This window comes from Aythya ferina (genome assembly GCF_964211825.1).
Source record: "Aythya ferina genome assembly, contig: HAP1_SCAFFOLD_523, whole genome shotgun sequence".
Lineage (NCBI taxonomy): Eukaryota > Metazoa > Chordata > Aves > Anseriformes > Anatidae > Aythya > Aythya ferina.
In genome coordinates, this window is record NW_028181077.1 from 32,477 (window position 1) to 47,630 (window position 15,154).

The following is a 15,154-nucleotide window of genomic DNA, read 5'->3' on the forward strand; positions in this document are numbered from 1 at the left end:
CTCCAGGGCCCCACCCCACAGCGGGGCCCCGTTCACCTCATTAAGATAATTAATGCAGCTGCTGCTAATGAGCCTCCCGCCCTCCCCACCTGCCCCACTGCCCCCCCCCTCCCCCCACCTTGGGCCTCCCCCCCCAGCCCCACACCACTTTTGGGGCCCCCCCCCTGCCCCACACATCCCCCCTTGCCCCACACACCCCCCCAGCCCCACATATGTCCCCCACCCCTCCCCCACCCCACCAGGTGCCCTCACCTGCCCCTCCCCCCCCCCCAATTTTGGGCTCCCATCCAGCCCGCGGGGGGGGGCAGCCCCCGCTGTGCCGGGAAGGGGCGGCACCGTCGGGGAAGTTCACGGCAATGGAAGGGGGGGGCACGGCTTTATTGGGGGGCACGGTGGGGGGGGAGATAACAGAGGGGTCCCGCTGGGGGGGTGCAGGGGGGCCTGGCGGGGGTCCCAATGTGGGTCACAGTTTGGGTCTGGCTATGGGTCCAGCTGTGGGTCTGGCTGTGGGTCCAGCTGTGGGGCCACCATGGGTCCTTTTGGGGGTCACAGTGAGGGTCCTGCTATGGGTCCGGCTATGGGTCTGGCTATGGGTCCCCCCGTAAGACTTGCTATGGGTCTGGTTATGGGTCCAGCTATGGGTCCAGGTATGGGTCCAGCTATATGGGTCTGGCCATGGGTCCCACCATGGGTCCCGCTGTGGGTCCCGCTATGGGTCTGGCTATGGGTCGCGCTGTGGGTCCGGCTATGGGTCTGGATGTGGGTCTGGCTATGGGGTCCCCTATAGGACTCGCTACGGGTCCAGCTATGGGTCCGGCTATGGGTCCCCCCCTAAGACTTGCTATGGGTCCGGCTATGGGTCGCGCTGTGGGTCCGGCTATGGGTCCGGCTATGGGTCCCGCTATGGGTCGCGCTGTGGGTCCGGCTATGGGTCCGGCTATGGGTCCCGCTATGGGTCGCGCTGTGGGTCCGGCTATGGGTCCCGCTATGGGTCCCGCTATGGGTCCAGCTATGGGTCGCGCTGTGGGGCGCGCAGGGGGGCGAAGCGCAGCCGCCCCCCCAGGTGTTGGCGCAGCCAGGGCTGGACGCGGAAGAGGCTGATGTGGAAGTCGCGGGGCCGGTGGCCGGGGGGGGGGGGGCGCGCAGCAGCCGCCCCTCGGCGTCGCGGCCCCCCCCCCGGCACGGGTCGAAGGTGCCCCAGCTCAGAACCCCCACCTGTGGGGCACGGACGGGCGTGGGTTGGGGTCCCCATGGGGTTGGGGACCCCAGCCTAGGGACCCCCAGGTTTGGGGACCCCAAGGTGTGACCCCAATGTGGGACCCCCAGGGTTGGGGACCCCAGGTTGGGGACCCCAGGTTGGGGACCCCCAATTTGGAGACCCCCAGGTTTGGGGACCCCTAAGTTGGGGACCCCCAGGTTTGGGGACCCCCAAGTTGGGGACCCAGGTTTGGGGACCCCCGTTTAGGGACCTCCCATTTGGGGACCCCCAGGTTTGAGGACCCCCATTTGGGGACCCCCAGATGGGACCCCCAAGTTGGGGACACCCAAGGAGGGGGTCCCGGGGGGGGGTCCCGGGGGGGTCCCGGGGGTCGTTGGTGCCCCCCCGGCACTCACCTGGATGAAGCGGTGGCGGCGCTCGAGGAACAGCGAGCTGCCCGACTCCCCTGGGGGCGGGAGGGGGCGTTGGGGACATCGGGGGGGATTTGGGGACGTTGGGGGGGGGCTTGGGGATTTGGGGACATTGGGAGGGTTGGGGACATTGGGACATGGGGTCTGGGAGAATTGGGGACAGGGGCATTGGGACAGGGATTTGGGGGACATGGGGACGTAGGGACATAGGGTCAGGGGAATATGGGGACATTGGGATATGGGGACAGGGGGACACCAGGACACTGGGTTATGGGTTTGGGGGGATATGGGGCCGTGGGGATTTGGGGTTGGGGGGATATGGGGACACCAGAACACTGGGATTTGGGGACACAGAGACACAGGGACACTGGGATTTGGGGTCAGGGGGATATGGGGCCGCGGGGATTTGGGGTCGGGGGCCTTTTTGGGGCCTTTTTGGGGCTTTTTGGGACCTTTGCAGGCGGCGTCCTCGCGCTGGCCGCCGCTCTCCTGGCCGGTGCAGAGGAAGCGTGGGGTGAGCACGGCCCCCAGGGACGCGTTGGCCAGGGGGGTCCCCGGCTGCACCGCCCCCGCCTCGCAGGCGGCTCGCTGGGGGGCACAGGGGGGCACAGGGGTCATGGGGGGGGTCATAGGGGGGTCACAGGGGGTCGCAGGGGGGGCACGGGGGGCACTGGCTAGGGGTCTGGGCTATGGGTCTGGGCTATGGGTCTGGGCTATGAGGCAAGATCCACGCTATGGGTCGGGGCTATGGGGCAGGGTCCGAGCTATGGGTCCGAGCTATGGGGCAGGATCCAATCTATGGGTCTGAGCTATGGGGCAGGGCCCAATCTATGGGTCCGGGCTATGGGTCCAGGCTATGGGTCTGGGCTATGGGGCAGGGCCCTGGCTATGGGTCTGGCCCCAATCTCTGGGTCAGGGCTATGGGTCCGGACCCAATCTATGGGTCCGAGCTATGGGTCCAGACCCAATCTATAGGTTGGGGCTATGGGGCAGGGCCCTGGCTATGGGTCCGGGCTATGGGTCTGGACCCAATCTATGGGTCCGGGCCCGATCTATGGGTCGTGGCCGTGGGTCGCGCTCTCACCGCCTCGTGCTCCTTGATGTTCACCCTCAGGCGCTGCCCCTGCAGGGACACGAACTCGGCCGGGACCCGCGGCCGGCCCAGGAGCTCAGCCTCTGGGGGGGGGGGCAGGGGGTCAGGGGGGGTCAGCAGCAGCCCCCCAAGCCCCGGGACCCCACCAAAAACCCCCCCAGCCCCCCCCCCACCTTGCTCCTCGCAGCTGGTCCCGGGGGGCTTCCTCAGGGCTCTGTTGGCGTCCTCGGTGCAGGGGATGCAGACCCTCCTTTTTTTTTGGGGGGGGCACAAAATTTAGGGTGTGTGTGTGTAGGGGGGGGGGGTCCTGGCTTTGTGCACCCCCCCCCCAGCACCCCAAAACTCACCGGGGGGGGCCCTGGGGGTCCGGCTCTTCCTCCAGCTCCACCAGGGCCACGTCGTAGTCGTAGAATTCGGGGACCCCCCGCGCCGCCCCCCCCCGCACGTCGAAGGCTTCGTGGGAGACCCAGGCCCGGATGGGGACCTGGCGCCCCCCCCCTGCACCCCACAGCGCGGGGAGGGGGTCAGGGGGGGATTTGGGGTCCCCAGAGGAAATGGGGGGGGTCACGGGGGGGATTTGGGGTCCCCAGGGGAAACAGGGGAACGTCAGGGGGGGATTTGGGGTCCCCTGGGTATTGGGGTCAGGATTTGGGGGTCTCCTTGGCCATTGGGATCCGGGTTTTGGGGTCCCCTTTGTCAATGGGGTGGGGATTTTGGGGTCCCCTGGGGCATTAGGGTGGGGGTCCTGGGTTTTGGGGTCCCCAGGGGCTTTGGGATTCAGGTTTTGGGGTCCTGTTGGTCAATGGGGTTGAGGTTTTGGGATCCCCTTGGCCATTGGGGTCAGGATTTTGGGGTCCCCTGGGCATTAGGGTGGGGGTTTTGGGGTCCCTTTTGTCAATGGGGTGGGGGTTTTGGTGTTCCCTGGGGCATTGGGGTCAGGGTTTTGGGGTCCCTTTTGTCAATGGGGTCTGGGTTTTGGGGTCCCCTTGGGAATTGGGATCCGGGTTTTGGGGTCCCCTGGTCAATGGGGTGGGGGTTTTGGGGTCCCGTACCCAGCTCCGCGCTCCACGCTCGGGGTCCGGGTGCCCCCAGGAAGCAGTGTGCGGCCGTCAGCACCCAGCGGCCCCCCACCAGGGCCCCCCCGCAGCGCTGCTGCGCCCCCGTCTGGGGGGGGGACACCACGGGGACCCCAATGACCCCAAAGGGTCCCCAAGGGGTCCCCAAATCCCCCAGAGCCCCCCCAATGACCCCCAGCCAACCCCAATGGCCCCCAGTGACCCCCAGTGACCTCAAGGGGTCCCCCCAATGGCCCCCAAAGACCCCAAAAAGTCCCCCCAATGACCCCCAACAGCCCCCAATGACCCCAAATGGCCCCCAATGACCCCAAATGGCCCCCAATGACCCCCAATGGCCCCTAACGACCCCTAAGGGTCCCCCCAATGACCCCCAACCAACCCCAATGCCCCCCAACAACCCCCAATGACCCCAAAGGGTGTCCCCAATGACCCCCAATGGCCCCCAAGCACCCCCAAAGGCCTCCAACGACCCCAAATGATCCCCAATGACCCCAAAGTGTCCCCCTGATGACCCCCAGTGGCCCCCAATGACCCCAAATGACCCCAAATGACCCCAATGACCCCAAAGGGTCTCCTCAATGACCCCCAATGACCCCAAAGGGTCCCCTCAATGACCCCTAACCAACCCCAAATGACCCCAATGACCCCAAAGGGTCCCCCAACGTCCCTAAATGCCCCCCACCCAACCCCCAAAGACCCCCAAAGACCCCCAAACAACCCCCAATGACCCCAAAGGGTCCCCCAAATGACCCCTAACCAACCCCAACAACCCCCAATGACCCCAAATGACCCCAATGACCCCAAAGGGTCCCCCCAATGACCCCTAACCAACCCCCAATGACCCCAAAGGGTCCCCCAACGTCCCTAAATGCCCCCCACCCAACCCCCAATGACCCCAAATGACCCCAATGACCCCAAAGGGTCCCCCCAATGACCCCAAAGGTCCCCCCAACCACCCCCAACGCCCCCCCAAGGGCGCCCACCTTCAGCACCACGTGCCAGGGGGGGCGGGCGGCGTCCCCCCCCACGATGACCCCGCAGAGGTCGCCGACGCTGGTGAGGGCCAAAGCCCCCTCGAGGGTCCGGGCGAGCGCGGGGGCGTCGGGCAGCTTGAAGGCGTGCGGCTCCGCGCCCCGCGACGCCACCGCCTCCAGGGCCACCAGGTCTACCTCCAGAGCCCCCACCCCGAAGGCGTAGATCTCTGGGGGGGGAGAGGGGGTGAAATGGGCTGAAATGGGGCTGGGGGGGCGTGAAATGGGGATGGGGGGGTGTGAAATGGGGCTGGGGGGTGTGAAGTGGGGGTTGGGGGGGGAAATGGGGCTGGGAGGGGGCAATGGGGGGGTAAAAGGGGGGGGTAAAGTGGGGCTGGGGGGGTAAAATGGGGCTGGGGGGGTGTGAAATGGGGGTTGGGGGGTGTGAAATGGGGCTGGGGGGTGTGAAGTGGGGCTATGAGGGGTCTATGGGGGTGTGAAATGGGGCTGGGGGGGTGTGAAGTGGGGGTTGGGGGGCTGAAATGGGGCTGGGGGGGTGTGAAATGGGGGCTGGGGGGTGTGAAGTGGGGATTGGGGGGGAAATGGGGGGGTAAAATGGGGCTGGGGGGGTAAATTGGGGGTGTAAAGTGGGGCTGGGGGGGTAAAATGGGGCTATGGGGGGTTATGGGGGTGTGAAATGGGGCTGAGGGGGTAAAATGGGGCTGGGGGGGTGTAAAGTGGGGCTATGGGGGGACAATGGGGGTGTAAAGTGGGTCTCGGGGGCAGCTATGGGGGAGTAAAATGGGTCTGGGGGGGTCTAAAATGGGGCTGGGGGTGTTAAATGGGGCTGGGGGGGCTAAATTGGGGTTGGGGGCAGCTGGAGAGGCCTGAAATGGGGCTGGGGGGGGCTAAATTTGGGCTGGGGGGGTCTAAAATGGGGCTGGGGGGACCCAAAATGGGTCTGGGGGCGCCGAGGGGGGGGTCTGGGGGTGCCCGGGGGGGGGGCGGGGGCCGGCTCCGTGCCCTGGCCCAGGCCAAGGCCGAGCGGGGGCCGCGACCGCGCGGGCGGGGGGGGGGCGGGGGGGGCACCCAAGGGTGGCGCAAGAGCAAACAGGGGGGGGGCAAAGGGCGGCGGGGGGGGGAGGGGGCAGATTTGGGGGCCCCAAATCTGCCTGGAGGGGCCCGGGGACACCCTTGGGACCCCCCCGGAGCCCCCCCAAGCCCCCCAGAGACCCCCCCAGAGCCCCCAAAAGCCCCCCCAATGACCCCAAAGCCCCCCAAAACCCCCCAAATCCCCCCCCGATGCCTCCCAAAGACCCCAAAGCCCCCCCAATGCCCCCCAACCCCCCCGTGATGCCCCCCCCAAACCCCTCCAGCCCCCCCCCGACCCCCCCTTGCCCCCCACCCACCCAAAAACTCCCGGCGGTCCGGCTCGGTCTCCAGCGCGTCCTCGATCTTGGCCACCGCCTCGCGCGGGTTCCCCCCCACGTTGAACCTCCCTGGGGGGCACGGGGCGATGGAGACCCCCCCAAGACCCCCCCATAATCCCTAAGGACCCCCAAACCCCCCAAAGACCCCCCCAAAATAAAACCATGACCCCACGTCTTCAATCTTGACCTCCCTCTACCACGGGTTCCCTCCAACGTTGACCAACCCAACGGGACCTGGGTCAATGGAGACCCCCCGAAACCCCCCCAAAGACCCCCAAACCCCCCCCCAAAGACCCCCAAAGACCCCCAAAGACCCAAAAACCCCCCAAACCCCCCCAAAGACCCCATATCCTCAATCTTCACCACCTACCACGGGTTCCCTCCAACGTTGACCAACCCAACGGGACGCAAGTCAACTGATCCCCCCCCGAACCCCCCCAAAACCCCCCAAAACCCCCCCGAATCCCCCTGTAACCCCCCCCAAAGACCCCTGAAGACCCCTGAAGACCCCAAATCCTCCCCAAAGACCCCTGAAGACCCCCAAAGACCCCACATCCTCAACCATGACCTCCACCTACCATGGTTTCCCTCCAACGTTGACCAACCCAACGGGACGCAAGTCAACCGATCCCCCCCGAAACCCCCCGAAACCCCCCAAAACCCCCCGAAACCCCCCCAAATCCCCCTGTAACCCCCCCAAACTCCCCCCAAAGCCCCCCCCGAGCCCACCGTCGGTCAGCAGGAACACCACGTGCCGCGTCTGGCGCCAGGCGTCGGGTTGGCCGGCCCGCGCCGCGCGCTCCTTCTGGTAGAGCACCATGTGGTAGACCTCCATCAGCGCCGCCCGCGCGTTGGTGCCCGTCGCGTTCCCGTGCTCTATGGGGGGGGGACACACAGGGGGGTGGGTCCCGGGGGTCCCGGCCCCGTTGTGACCCCCCCCAAGGGGTCGTACCGGCCAGGGTGATGTTGTTCAGGCGCTCGATGACCTCGTCGGCGTCGGCCGAGGCGTCCTCGGCGGTGGAGAGGGCGACGCGCGCGCGGCTGCCGAAGGAGACGGCGGCGAAACGCAGCGGCACCTCGAAGCTGCTCAGCTGGGGGGGGGATTTGGGGGGGATTTGGGGGGGCTGGCACCGTGCTGGGGGGGTCCTGGGTTCATTGGGGGGGTCCTGAGGCTGTTTGGGGGGGCCTGGGATCGTTTGGGGGTGTCCCGATCTCATTTGGGGGGTCCTGGTTTCATCTTGGGGGGGCCTTGGCTCATTTCGGGGGGATCTGGGCTCATTTGGGGGGGTCCTGATGCCATTTGGGGGGCCTGGGCTCATTCTGGGAGTCGACCCCAACTCCCCTTGACCACAAACCCCTCCCCAAATTCCCCCAAGCCCCCCCAAAGCCCCCAGACCCTATTTAGAGCCCCCCAAACCCAACTGGAACCCCCCAAACCCAACTGGAGATGCCCAACCCCAACGCAACCAAGACCCAACACCCAAACCCCCAACCCCAACCCCCCCGCCCCCAACTCCCTTGACCCCAAACCCCTCCCCAATGCCCCCCCAAGCCCCGAAGCCCCCCCCCCGAAGCCCCCAGACCCTATTTAGAGCCCCCCAACCCCAACTGGAAGCCCCCAAACCCAACTGGAGCACCCAAAACCCAACTGGAGACGCCCAACCCCAACGCAACCAAGACCCAACACCCCTCCCCAAGCCCCCAGCCCCCAAACCCCCAACCCCAAACCCCCTGACCCCGACTCCCCTTGACCCCAAACCCCTCCCCAATGTCCCCCCAGCCCCCCCAGCCCCCCCCCAAGCCCCCCACCCTATCGACGAGGGCGGTGGCGCCGCGCTGCAGCATGCCGAAGGCGCCGGGCCCGACGCTGCCGGAGGCGTCGAGGAGGACGTAGACGTGGAGCGCCCCCGAGCGGCTCAGCACCACGCGGCGGCCCAGCGACGAGCCTGCGTGACGTCACCGTGACGTCATCGTGACGTCATCGAGGTGACGTCATCGGAGGGGGGGGGGTGGGCGGGGCTCACCGTTGTCGCTGCGGGCCCCCGCTCGCTCCAGGAGGGCGCCGAAGGAGGCGCCCAGCCCCGCAGAGACGTCCTCGGGGGTGTCGAAGGCGAAGGGGTCTGGGGGGTCACGGGGGGTCATGGGGGGTCATGGGGGGGTCATGGGGGGGTCATGGGGGAATTTGGGGGGTGTGGGGTCATTGGGGTGGGGGGTTATGGGGTTATGGGGACATTGGGGTGGGGGGTTTGGGGTTATGGGGTCATTGGGGTGGGGGGATATTGGGGTATGGGGATATTGGGGTGTAGGGTTAGGGGGTTATGGGGTCATTGGGGTGGGGGGATATTGGGGTTTTGGGGACATTGGGACATTGGGGTGTGGGGTTATGGGGACACAGGGGCATCGGGGTACAGGGTCGGGGGCTATGGGGACAGGCAGATATAGGGTCAGGGGGCTATGGGGCCACAGGGTTATAGGGTCGGGGTGTTATAGGGTCAGGGGGTTATAGGGTCAGGGGTTATAGGGTCGGGGGGTTGTAGGGTCGGGGGGGGTTATAGGGTCACTCACGCCGGCAGCTGGGTTCGGGTCCCGACCACTGCCCCGTGTCCAGGCAGCGCCGCCGGGGGGGTCCCAGGAGCTGCAGCCCGGGCCCGCAGCGCACCCCCACCTCGGCCCCCCGCCACCGGCCCCCCCCCGTCGTCACCCCCCCGGCCGGGGCCCCCGCCGGGGGGCAGTCACCTGCTGGGGGGGGCGTCAGGGGGGGGGCCCGGGGGGGGCAGGACCCCCGAGACCCCCAAAAATACCCCCAACCCCCCCCCAAAGAAAGAAAATCCCACATCTTCCACCCAAATTCCCCCTTTTTTAATTAGGGTCCCGGGGGGGGGGGGGGAAGGGGGGGGCTCGGCATCTCCCAGGGCCCTTTTGGGGCTTTTTTTGGGGTCCTTTTGGGGTCTCCCAGATCCTTTTTGGGGCCATTTTGGGGTCTCCCAGATCCCTTTTTGGGCCCTTTTGGGGCCTTTTTGGGCCTTTTTGGTGCCTCCCAGAGCCCTTTTGGGGCCCTTTTGGGGCATTTTACGGTCTCCCGGATCCCTTTTTGGGCCCTTTTGGGGTCTTCTGGAACCCTTTTGGGGTCTTTTGTGGGCATTTTGGGGCCCTTTTGGGGCCTTTTTGGTGTCTCCCAGATCCCTTTTGGGGCCTTTTTGGGCCCATTTTGAGACCCTTTTCGGGCCTCCCGCACCCCTTTTGGGCCCTTTTTGGGGTCTTTTGGGGCCCTTTTGGGGTCTTTTTGTGCCCTTTTTAGGGCCTCCCACAGCCCTTTGGAGCCCTTTCAGGGCCCTTTTGGGGTCTCCCAGGCCCTTTTAGGCCTTTCTTGGGCCCTTTATGGGCCTTTTTGGTGCCTCCCGCAGCCTTTTTGGGGCCCTTTTGGGGCCTTTTTGGGCCTTTTTGGTGCCTCCTGCAGCCTTTTTGGGGCCCTTTTGGGGCATTTTACGGTCTCCCGGATCCCTTTTCGGGCCCTTTTGGGGTCTTCTGGAACCCTTTTTGGGCCCTTTTTGGGGGTCCCTTTTGGGGCATTTTGGTGTCTCCTGGATCCCTTTTGGGGCCCTTTTGGGGCATTTTACGGTCTCCCGGATCCCTTTTGGCCCTTTTTGTTCCATTTCGGCCCTTTTGGGCCCTTTTTCTTGCTTTTTTTTTGGGGTCCCTCTCGTGGCTCTCACCGCCATCGTCGCAGACGGGGGGGGGTCCCGCTCCAGACCCCCCCTTTTTGGCATCGCAGGCGCTGGGCCCCGCGCAGGACGAAGCCGTCGTCGCACTCGAAGGCCACGGCGCTGCCGGGGGGGTACGCGGGCAGCCGGGGGGCCACGGCCCCATTGGGGAACGACAGCGGGGCCGGGCACCGGGGGGGGGCTGCGGGGACCCCCCCAGTAAGGGGGAGTGGGGGGGGAACTGGGACCAGTTCGGTCTTGCCCCCCCATCCTGCCCGGGTGTGGTTTGGGGGCGTTTGGGTTGCCCCGGAGGGGATTTTTTGGGGTCCCCCCCCCCCGCGTTGGACCCCGTTGTGGGGTGGGAAAAAAACAGATTGGGGACCCAAAATGCCCCCAAATAGAATTAAGGCCCCAAATGCCCCCAAATCCCAAATTAGGGGACCCCCAATGCCCCCAAAACCCACCCGAGGGACCCCGATTCCCCCCAAAAACAGAATTAAGGCCCCAAATTCCCCCAAATCCAGGATTTAATGATGCCAGTTCCCCCAAAAACAGAATTAAGGCCCCAGATTCCCCAAAACCCAGATTTAGGGACCCCAATTCTCCCAAAATCAGAATTAAGGCCCCAAATGCCCCAAATCCCAGTTTAGGGGACCCCCAATGCCCCCAAAACCCACCCAAGGGACCCTGATTCTCCCCCAAATAGAATTAAGGCCCCCAAATCCCCCAAATCCCAAATTTGGAGACCCAAATCCTCCCAAATCCCAGATTTAAGACCTCCAATCCCCTAAATCCCACCTTTACCCCCCCCAAAATCCCCCCAGCCCCCCCAAAATCCCCTCAAACCCCCCAAATTTGGGCTCCAATCCCCCCAACCCCCCCCAACCCCTCCTTAGCGACCTCCAACCCCCCTGTGCCCAGCATTTAAAGACCCCAATCCCCCCCAAATCCCATATTTGACACCCCCAATCCCCCAAACCCCACCTTTACCCCCCAAAACCCCTTCAAACTCCCCCAACCCCCCCCAAAACCCCCCAAATTTGGGTTCCCACCCCCAACCCCCCCCTTAGAGCCCCCCAACCCCCCTGTCCCCAGCATTTAAACACCCCAATCCCCCCCAAACCCCATATTTGACACCCCCAATCCCCCAAACCCCACCTTTACCCCCCAAAAATCCCCCAACTCCCCCAAAACCCCCCCAAACCCCCCCCGGAACCTCCGTGCCCCGGAACCTTCCTCCCCCCCGCTCCCCGCTCCCCGTTCCCCACCCGGCGCCATTTCGCCCTCCCCCCCGCTCCCTCCCTCTTTCGCCGTGTGCCCCCTCCAAACCCTTCCCCCCTCCCCCCGCACCTCGGCACGGATCCGGGCCCGGCCTCCCCCCGGGCCCCCCCCGCTGCCTCCCCCAGCCCGGGGGTCGCGGGTACGTCCCGGGGGGGGCCCCGCGGCTTTGGGGGGGGGCGAACAGGGCGGGGGGGCCGCTCGGGGGGCGCCGGGGAGGGCGAGGAGCAGCAGCGGCAGCGCCCACGGGGCCATCGCGGGGCCTCTGGGGGGGGGCGGGGGGCGGCGGGGGGGGGGGAGGGGCACCGGGCCCCCCCCCGCCCCCCTCGGGCCCCCCCCGCCCCCTTCGGGCCCCCCCCCGCCTTTTTTTTTTGCCCCCCCCCCGCCTTTTTTTTGCCCCCCCCCCCTCCCGGTTTTTCCCCTCCCCCCCCCCCCCCCCCCGCGTTGCCATGGGAACCGTGGGGGGGGTGGGGGTGGGGGTGGTGACGTCACAGCCCCCCCCCCCCCCAAAAAAATTGGGGGGGTCCACAATGCCCCGCGGTCGGGGGGGGGGGTTTAATGGGGGGGGGGAGGGGGGCAGGGGGTGGGGGGAGGGGCGGTGCTGACGTCATCGCCGGGTTCTCTCCGCAGGTCGAGGTCACGTGACTGCGCCCCCCCCCCCTCCCAGTGCTCCCAGTACTCCCAGTAACCCCCCCCAGTGACCCCCCCCAGTGACCCCCGCTGCTCCCTCCAGTGCTCCCAGTAACTCCTCCCAGTTACTCCCAGTGACTCCTCCCAGTACTCCCAGTAACCCCTCCCAGTGACCCCCCAGTGCTCCCAGTTCCCCCCCAGTGACCTCCCCCAGTAACGCCCCATTCCTCCCTCCCAGTAACTCCCAGTAACCCCTCCCAGTAACTCCCATTAATCCCTCCCAATACTCCCAGTAACCCCTCCCAGTTACTCCCAGTAACCCCTCCCAGTAAGCCCTCCCAGTGCTCTCCAGTAGTCCCTCCCAGTACTCCCAGTAACCCCTCCCAGTACTCCCAGTAACCCCTCCCAGTAACTCCCAGTGCCCCCAGTTTCCCTCTGACCCCCTTGTCTGCACTCTTCCCAGTGCCCCAGTCCCCCCCAGTCCTCCCCAGTCCTTCCCAGTTACCCCCATTTCCCCTGCTTTCCCCCCATTCTCCCCATTTCCCCCCACTCCCAGCACCCCCCAGTCCCTCCCAGTGCTCCCAGTCCCTCCCAGTCCCCTCCCAGTGCTCCCAGTCCCCTCCCAGTGCTCCCAGTTCCCTCCCAGTCCCTCCCAGTCCCCCCAGCACCTATCCCAGACCCTTCCACTCCCCCCCACTCTACCCCAGTCCCCTCCCAGTCCCTCCCAGTCTCTCCCAGTCCCTCCCAGTCCCCCATTCCCCCCATTTCTCCCCATTTCTCCCACTCCCACTCCCTCCCAGTCCCCCCATCACCCCTCCCAGTCCCCCTATACTCCCTCCCAGTCCCTCCCAGTCCCCTCCCAGTCCCCCCCAGTCCCCCATTTCCCTGCATTTCCCCCCCCTCCCAGTCCCCCCATCACCCCTCCCAGTCCCTCCCAGTCCCCCATTTCGCCCCATTTCTCCCCATTTCCCCCCCTATACCCCCTTCCACTCCCTCCCAGTCCCTCCCAGTCCCTCCCAATTCCCTCCCAGTCCCCCCCAGTCCCCATTTCCCCCCATTTCTCCCCATTTCCCCCCCTATACCCCCTCCCAGTCCCCCCATCACCCCTCCCAGTCCCTCCCAGTCCCTCCCAGTCCCCCATTTCTCCCCATTTCCCCCCCCTATACCCCGTCCCAGTCCCCCCATCACCCCTCCCAGTGCCCCCCCACTCCCTCCCAGTCCCCCATTTCCCCCCATTTCCCCCCTCCCAGTCCCCCATTTCCCCCCATTTCCTCCCATTTCCCCCCCCTATACCCCCTCCCAGTGCTCCCACTCCCCCCCAGTCCCCCTATACCCCCTCCCAGTCCCCCCATCACCCCTCCCAGTCCCTCCCACTCCCCCCCCAGTGCCCCCCAGTCCCCCCCCCGCCATGTCCTCCTGCGCCGAGGTGCTGCGCTTCCAGCTGCCGGGCCACGAGGCGGCGGCGCTGCGCAGCATGACGCGGCTGCGGGCGGAGGAGCGCTTCTGCGACGTCACCATCGTGGCCCGCAGCCTGCGCTTCCGCGGCCACCGCGTCATCCTGGCCGCCTGCTCGCCCTTCCTCCGCGACCAGTTCCTGCTCAACCCGGCGGCCGAGCTCCGCGTCTCGCTGGCCCACAGCGCCCGCGTGCTGGCCGACCTCCTCCTCTCCTGCTACACCGGCGCGCTCGAGTTCGCCGGCCGCGACCTCGTCAACTACCTGACGGCCGCCAGCTACCTGCAGATGGAGCACGTGGTGGAGCGCTGCCGCGGCGCCCTGGCGCGCTTCATCCACACGCCGCCCCCCGAGCCCCCGCTGCTGCGGCCGGCCAAGCGCGAGGAGGAGGAGGAGGAGGAGGAGGAGGAGGAGGAGGAAGCGGCGCCCGATGTGTGCATCGTCAAGGTGGAGCCCGGCACGGTGACGGCGGCCGCGGCGGCGGCGGTGATGCCGGCGCCGGAGCCGCCGCGGAGGAGGCGCCGGCCGCGGGTGGTGGAGGCGGTGGTGGAGGCGGTGGTGGAGGCGCCGCGGTTGCCGCCGCTCGGCGTGGTGAAGGCGCGCTACAGCCTGGCCGAGGACGCCGAGGGGGAGGGCGTCCTCATCTTCCCCGGCGCCGGCGCCGCCGAGGAGGGCGGCGGGATCGCGCCGCCGCCGCCGCCGGGGGCCGTCATCGTCAGCGCCACCTCCGTCTTCATCATCGTCATCGTCATCGTCATCTTCGTCGTCGTTCTGCGCCCCGGCGCGGTGCGGGAAGTGCGGGGAGGGCTTCCAGGGGGTGGAGAAGCTGGTGTTCCACATGCGGGCCCAGCACTTCGTCTTCATGTGCCCGCGCTGCGGCAAGCAGTTCAACCACAGCAGCAACCTCAACCGCCACATGAACGTCCACCGCGGCGTCAAGTCCCACGGCTGCGGCGTCTGCGGCAAGAGCTTCACGCAGAAGTCCACCCTCCACGACCACATGAACCTGCACAGCGGCGAGCGGCCCTACCGCTGCTCCTACTGCGACGTGCGCTTCGCCCACAAGCCCGCCATCCGCCGCCACCTCAAGGAGCAGCACGGCAAGACCACCGCCGAGAACGTGCTGGAGGCCAGCGTGGCCGAGATCAACGTCCTGGTGCGCTGAGGTGGGGGGCGGGCGCCCGGCCCACCCCCACACCCCGGCACCGCTCCGGGTGGGCGCCCGCGCGCTCTCGGCGTCCGGGCCGAGCGGCGGTCGGGGGACGGCCCGGCCTGGGGGCGGTGACATCGGGGCGCGGGGAGGCCGCTGGGGGGTGGGCTCGGGCAACCGGAGAGCGGTGGTTGGTCGGCAGGATGATGGGCGCGGCCAACCGGACGTTGGCTGATGGGGTCGGCCAAGCTGGACGCTGTGGTTGGCCATCGACTGAAGGGTTTGGCCAACGGAACATCGGGCGATGGGTTTGGCCAGCTGGAAGGCCATTGACCGTCATTGGTTGATGGGTTTGGCCAACTGGAAGGCCATTGACCGTCATTGGTTGATGGGTTTGGCCAACTGGAAGGCCATTGACCGTCATTGGTTGATGGGTTTGGCCAACGGAACATCGGGCGATGGCTTTGGCCAACTGGAACGCTGTGGTTGGTTACTGACTGATGGGTTTGGCCAACTGGAAGACTGTGATTGGTCATCGACCAATGGGTTTGGCCAACGGAACATTGTCCAATGGGTTTGGCCAACTGGAATGTCATCATTCATCATTGGTTGATGGCTTTGGCCAACTGGAAGGCCATTGATCATCATTGGTTGATGGGTTTGGCCAACTGGAACGCTGTGGTTGGTTATTGACTGATGGGTTTGGCCAACGGAACATTGTCCAATGGGTTTGGCCAACTGGA

At 66.7% G+C, this 15,154-nt stretch overlaps 2 protein-coding genes across 2 annotated transcripts; one reads left to right on the plus strand and one right to left on the minus strand.

Annotated features, from left to right (window-relative positions):
* Nucleotides 1-875: 875 nt before the first annotated feature.
* C2 (complement C2) lies at nucleotides 876-11,447 on the minus strand. The gene is given in 17 exon segments (XM_084540375.1): nucleotides 876-1,128; nucleotides 1,131-1,215; nucleotides 1,615-1,664; nucleotides 2,082-2,217; nucleotides 2,714-2,805; nucleotides 2,896-2,972; nucleotides 3,070-3,220; nucleotides 3,775-3,886; nucleotides 4,782-4,999; nucleotides 6,179-6,268; nucleotides 6,929-7,075; nucleotides 7,152-7,290; nucleotides 8,009-8,145; nucleotides 8,224-8,319; nucleotides 8,765-8,938; nucleotides 9,913-10,102; nucleotides 11,251-11,447. Coding segments are annotated over 17 exon segments (2,196 nt in total). The 5' UTR covers nucleotides 11,434-11,447; the 3' UTR covers nucleotides 876-1,009.
* A 1,206-nt stretch (nucleotides 11,448-12,653) lies between these two features.
* ZBTB12 (zinc finger and BTB domain containing 12) lies at nucleotides 12,654-14,575 on the plus strand. Its single transcript, XM_084540376.1, is given in 3 exon segments — nucleotides 12,654-12,670; nucleotides 13,194-13,965; nucleotides 13,967-14,575. Coding segments are annotated over 3 exon segments (1,233 nt in total). The 5' UTR covers nucleotides 12,654-12,669; the 3' UTR covers nucleotides 14,427-14,575.
* The last annotated feature ends 579 nt before the right edge of the window (nucleotides 14,576-15,154 follow it).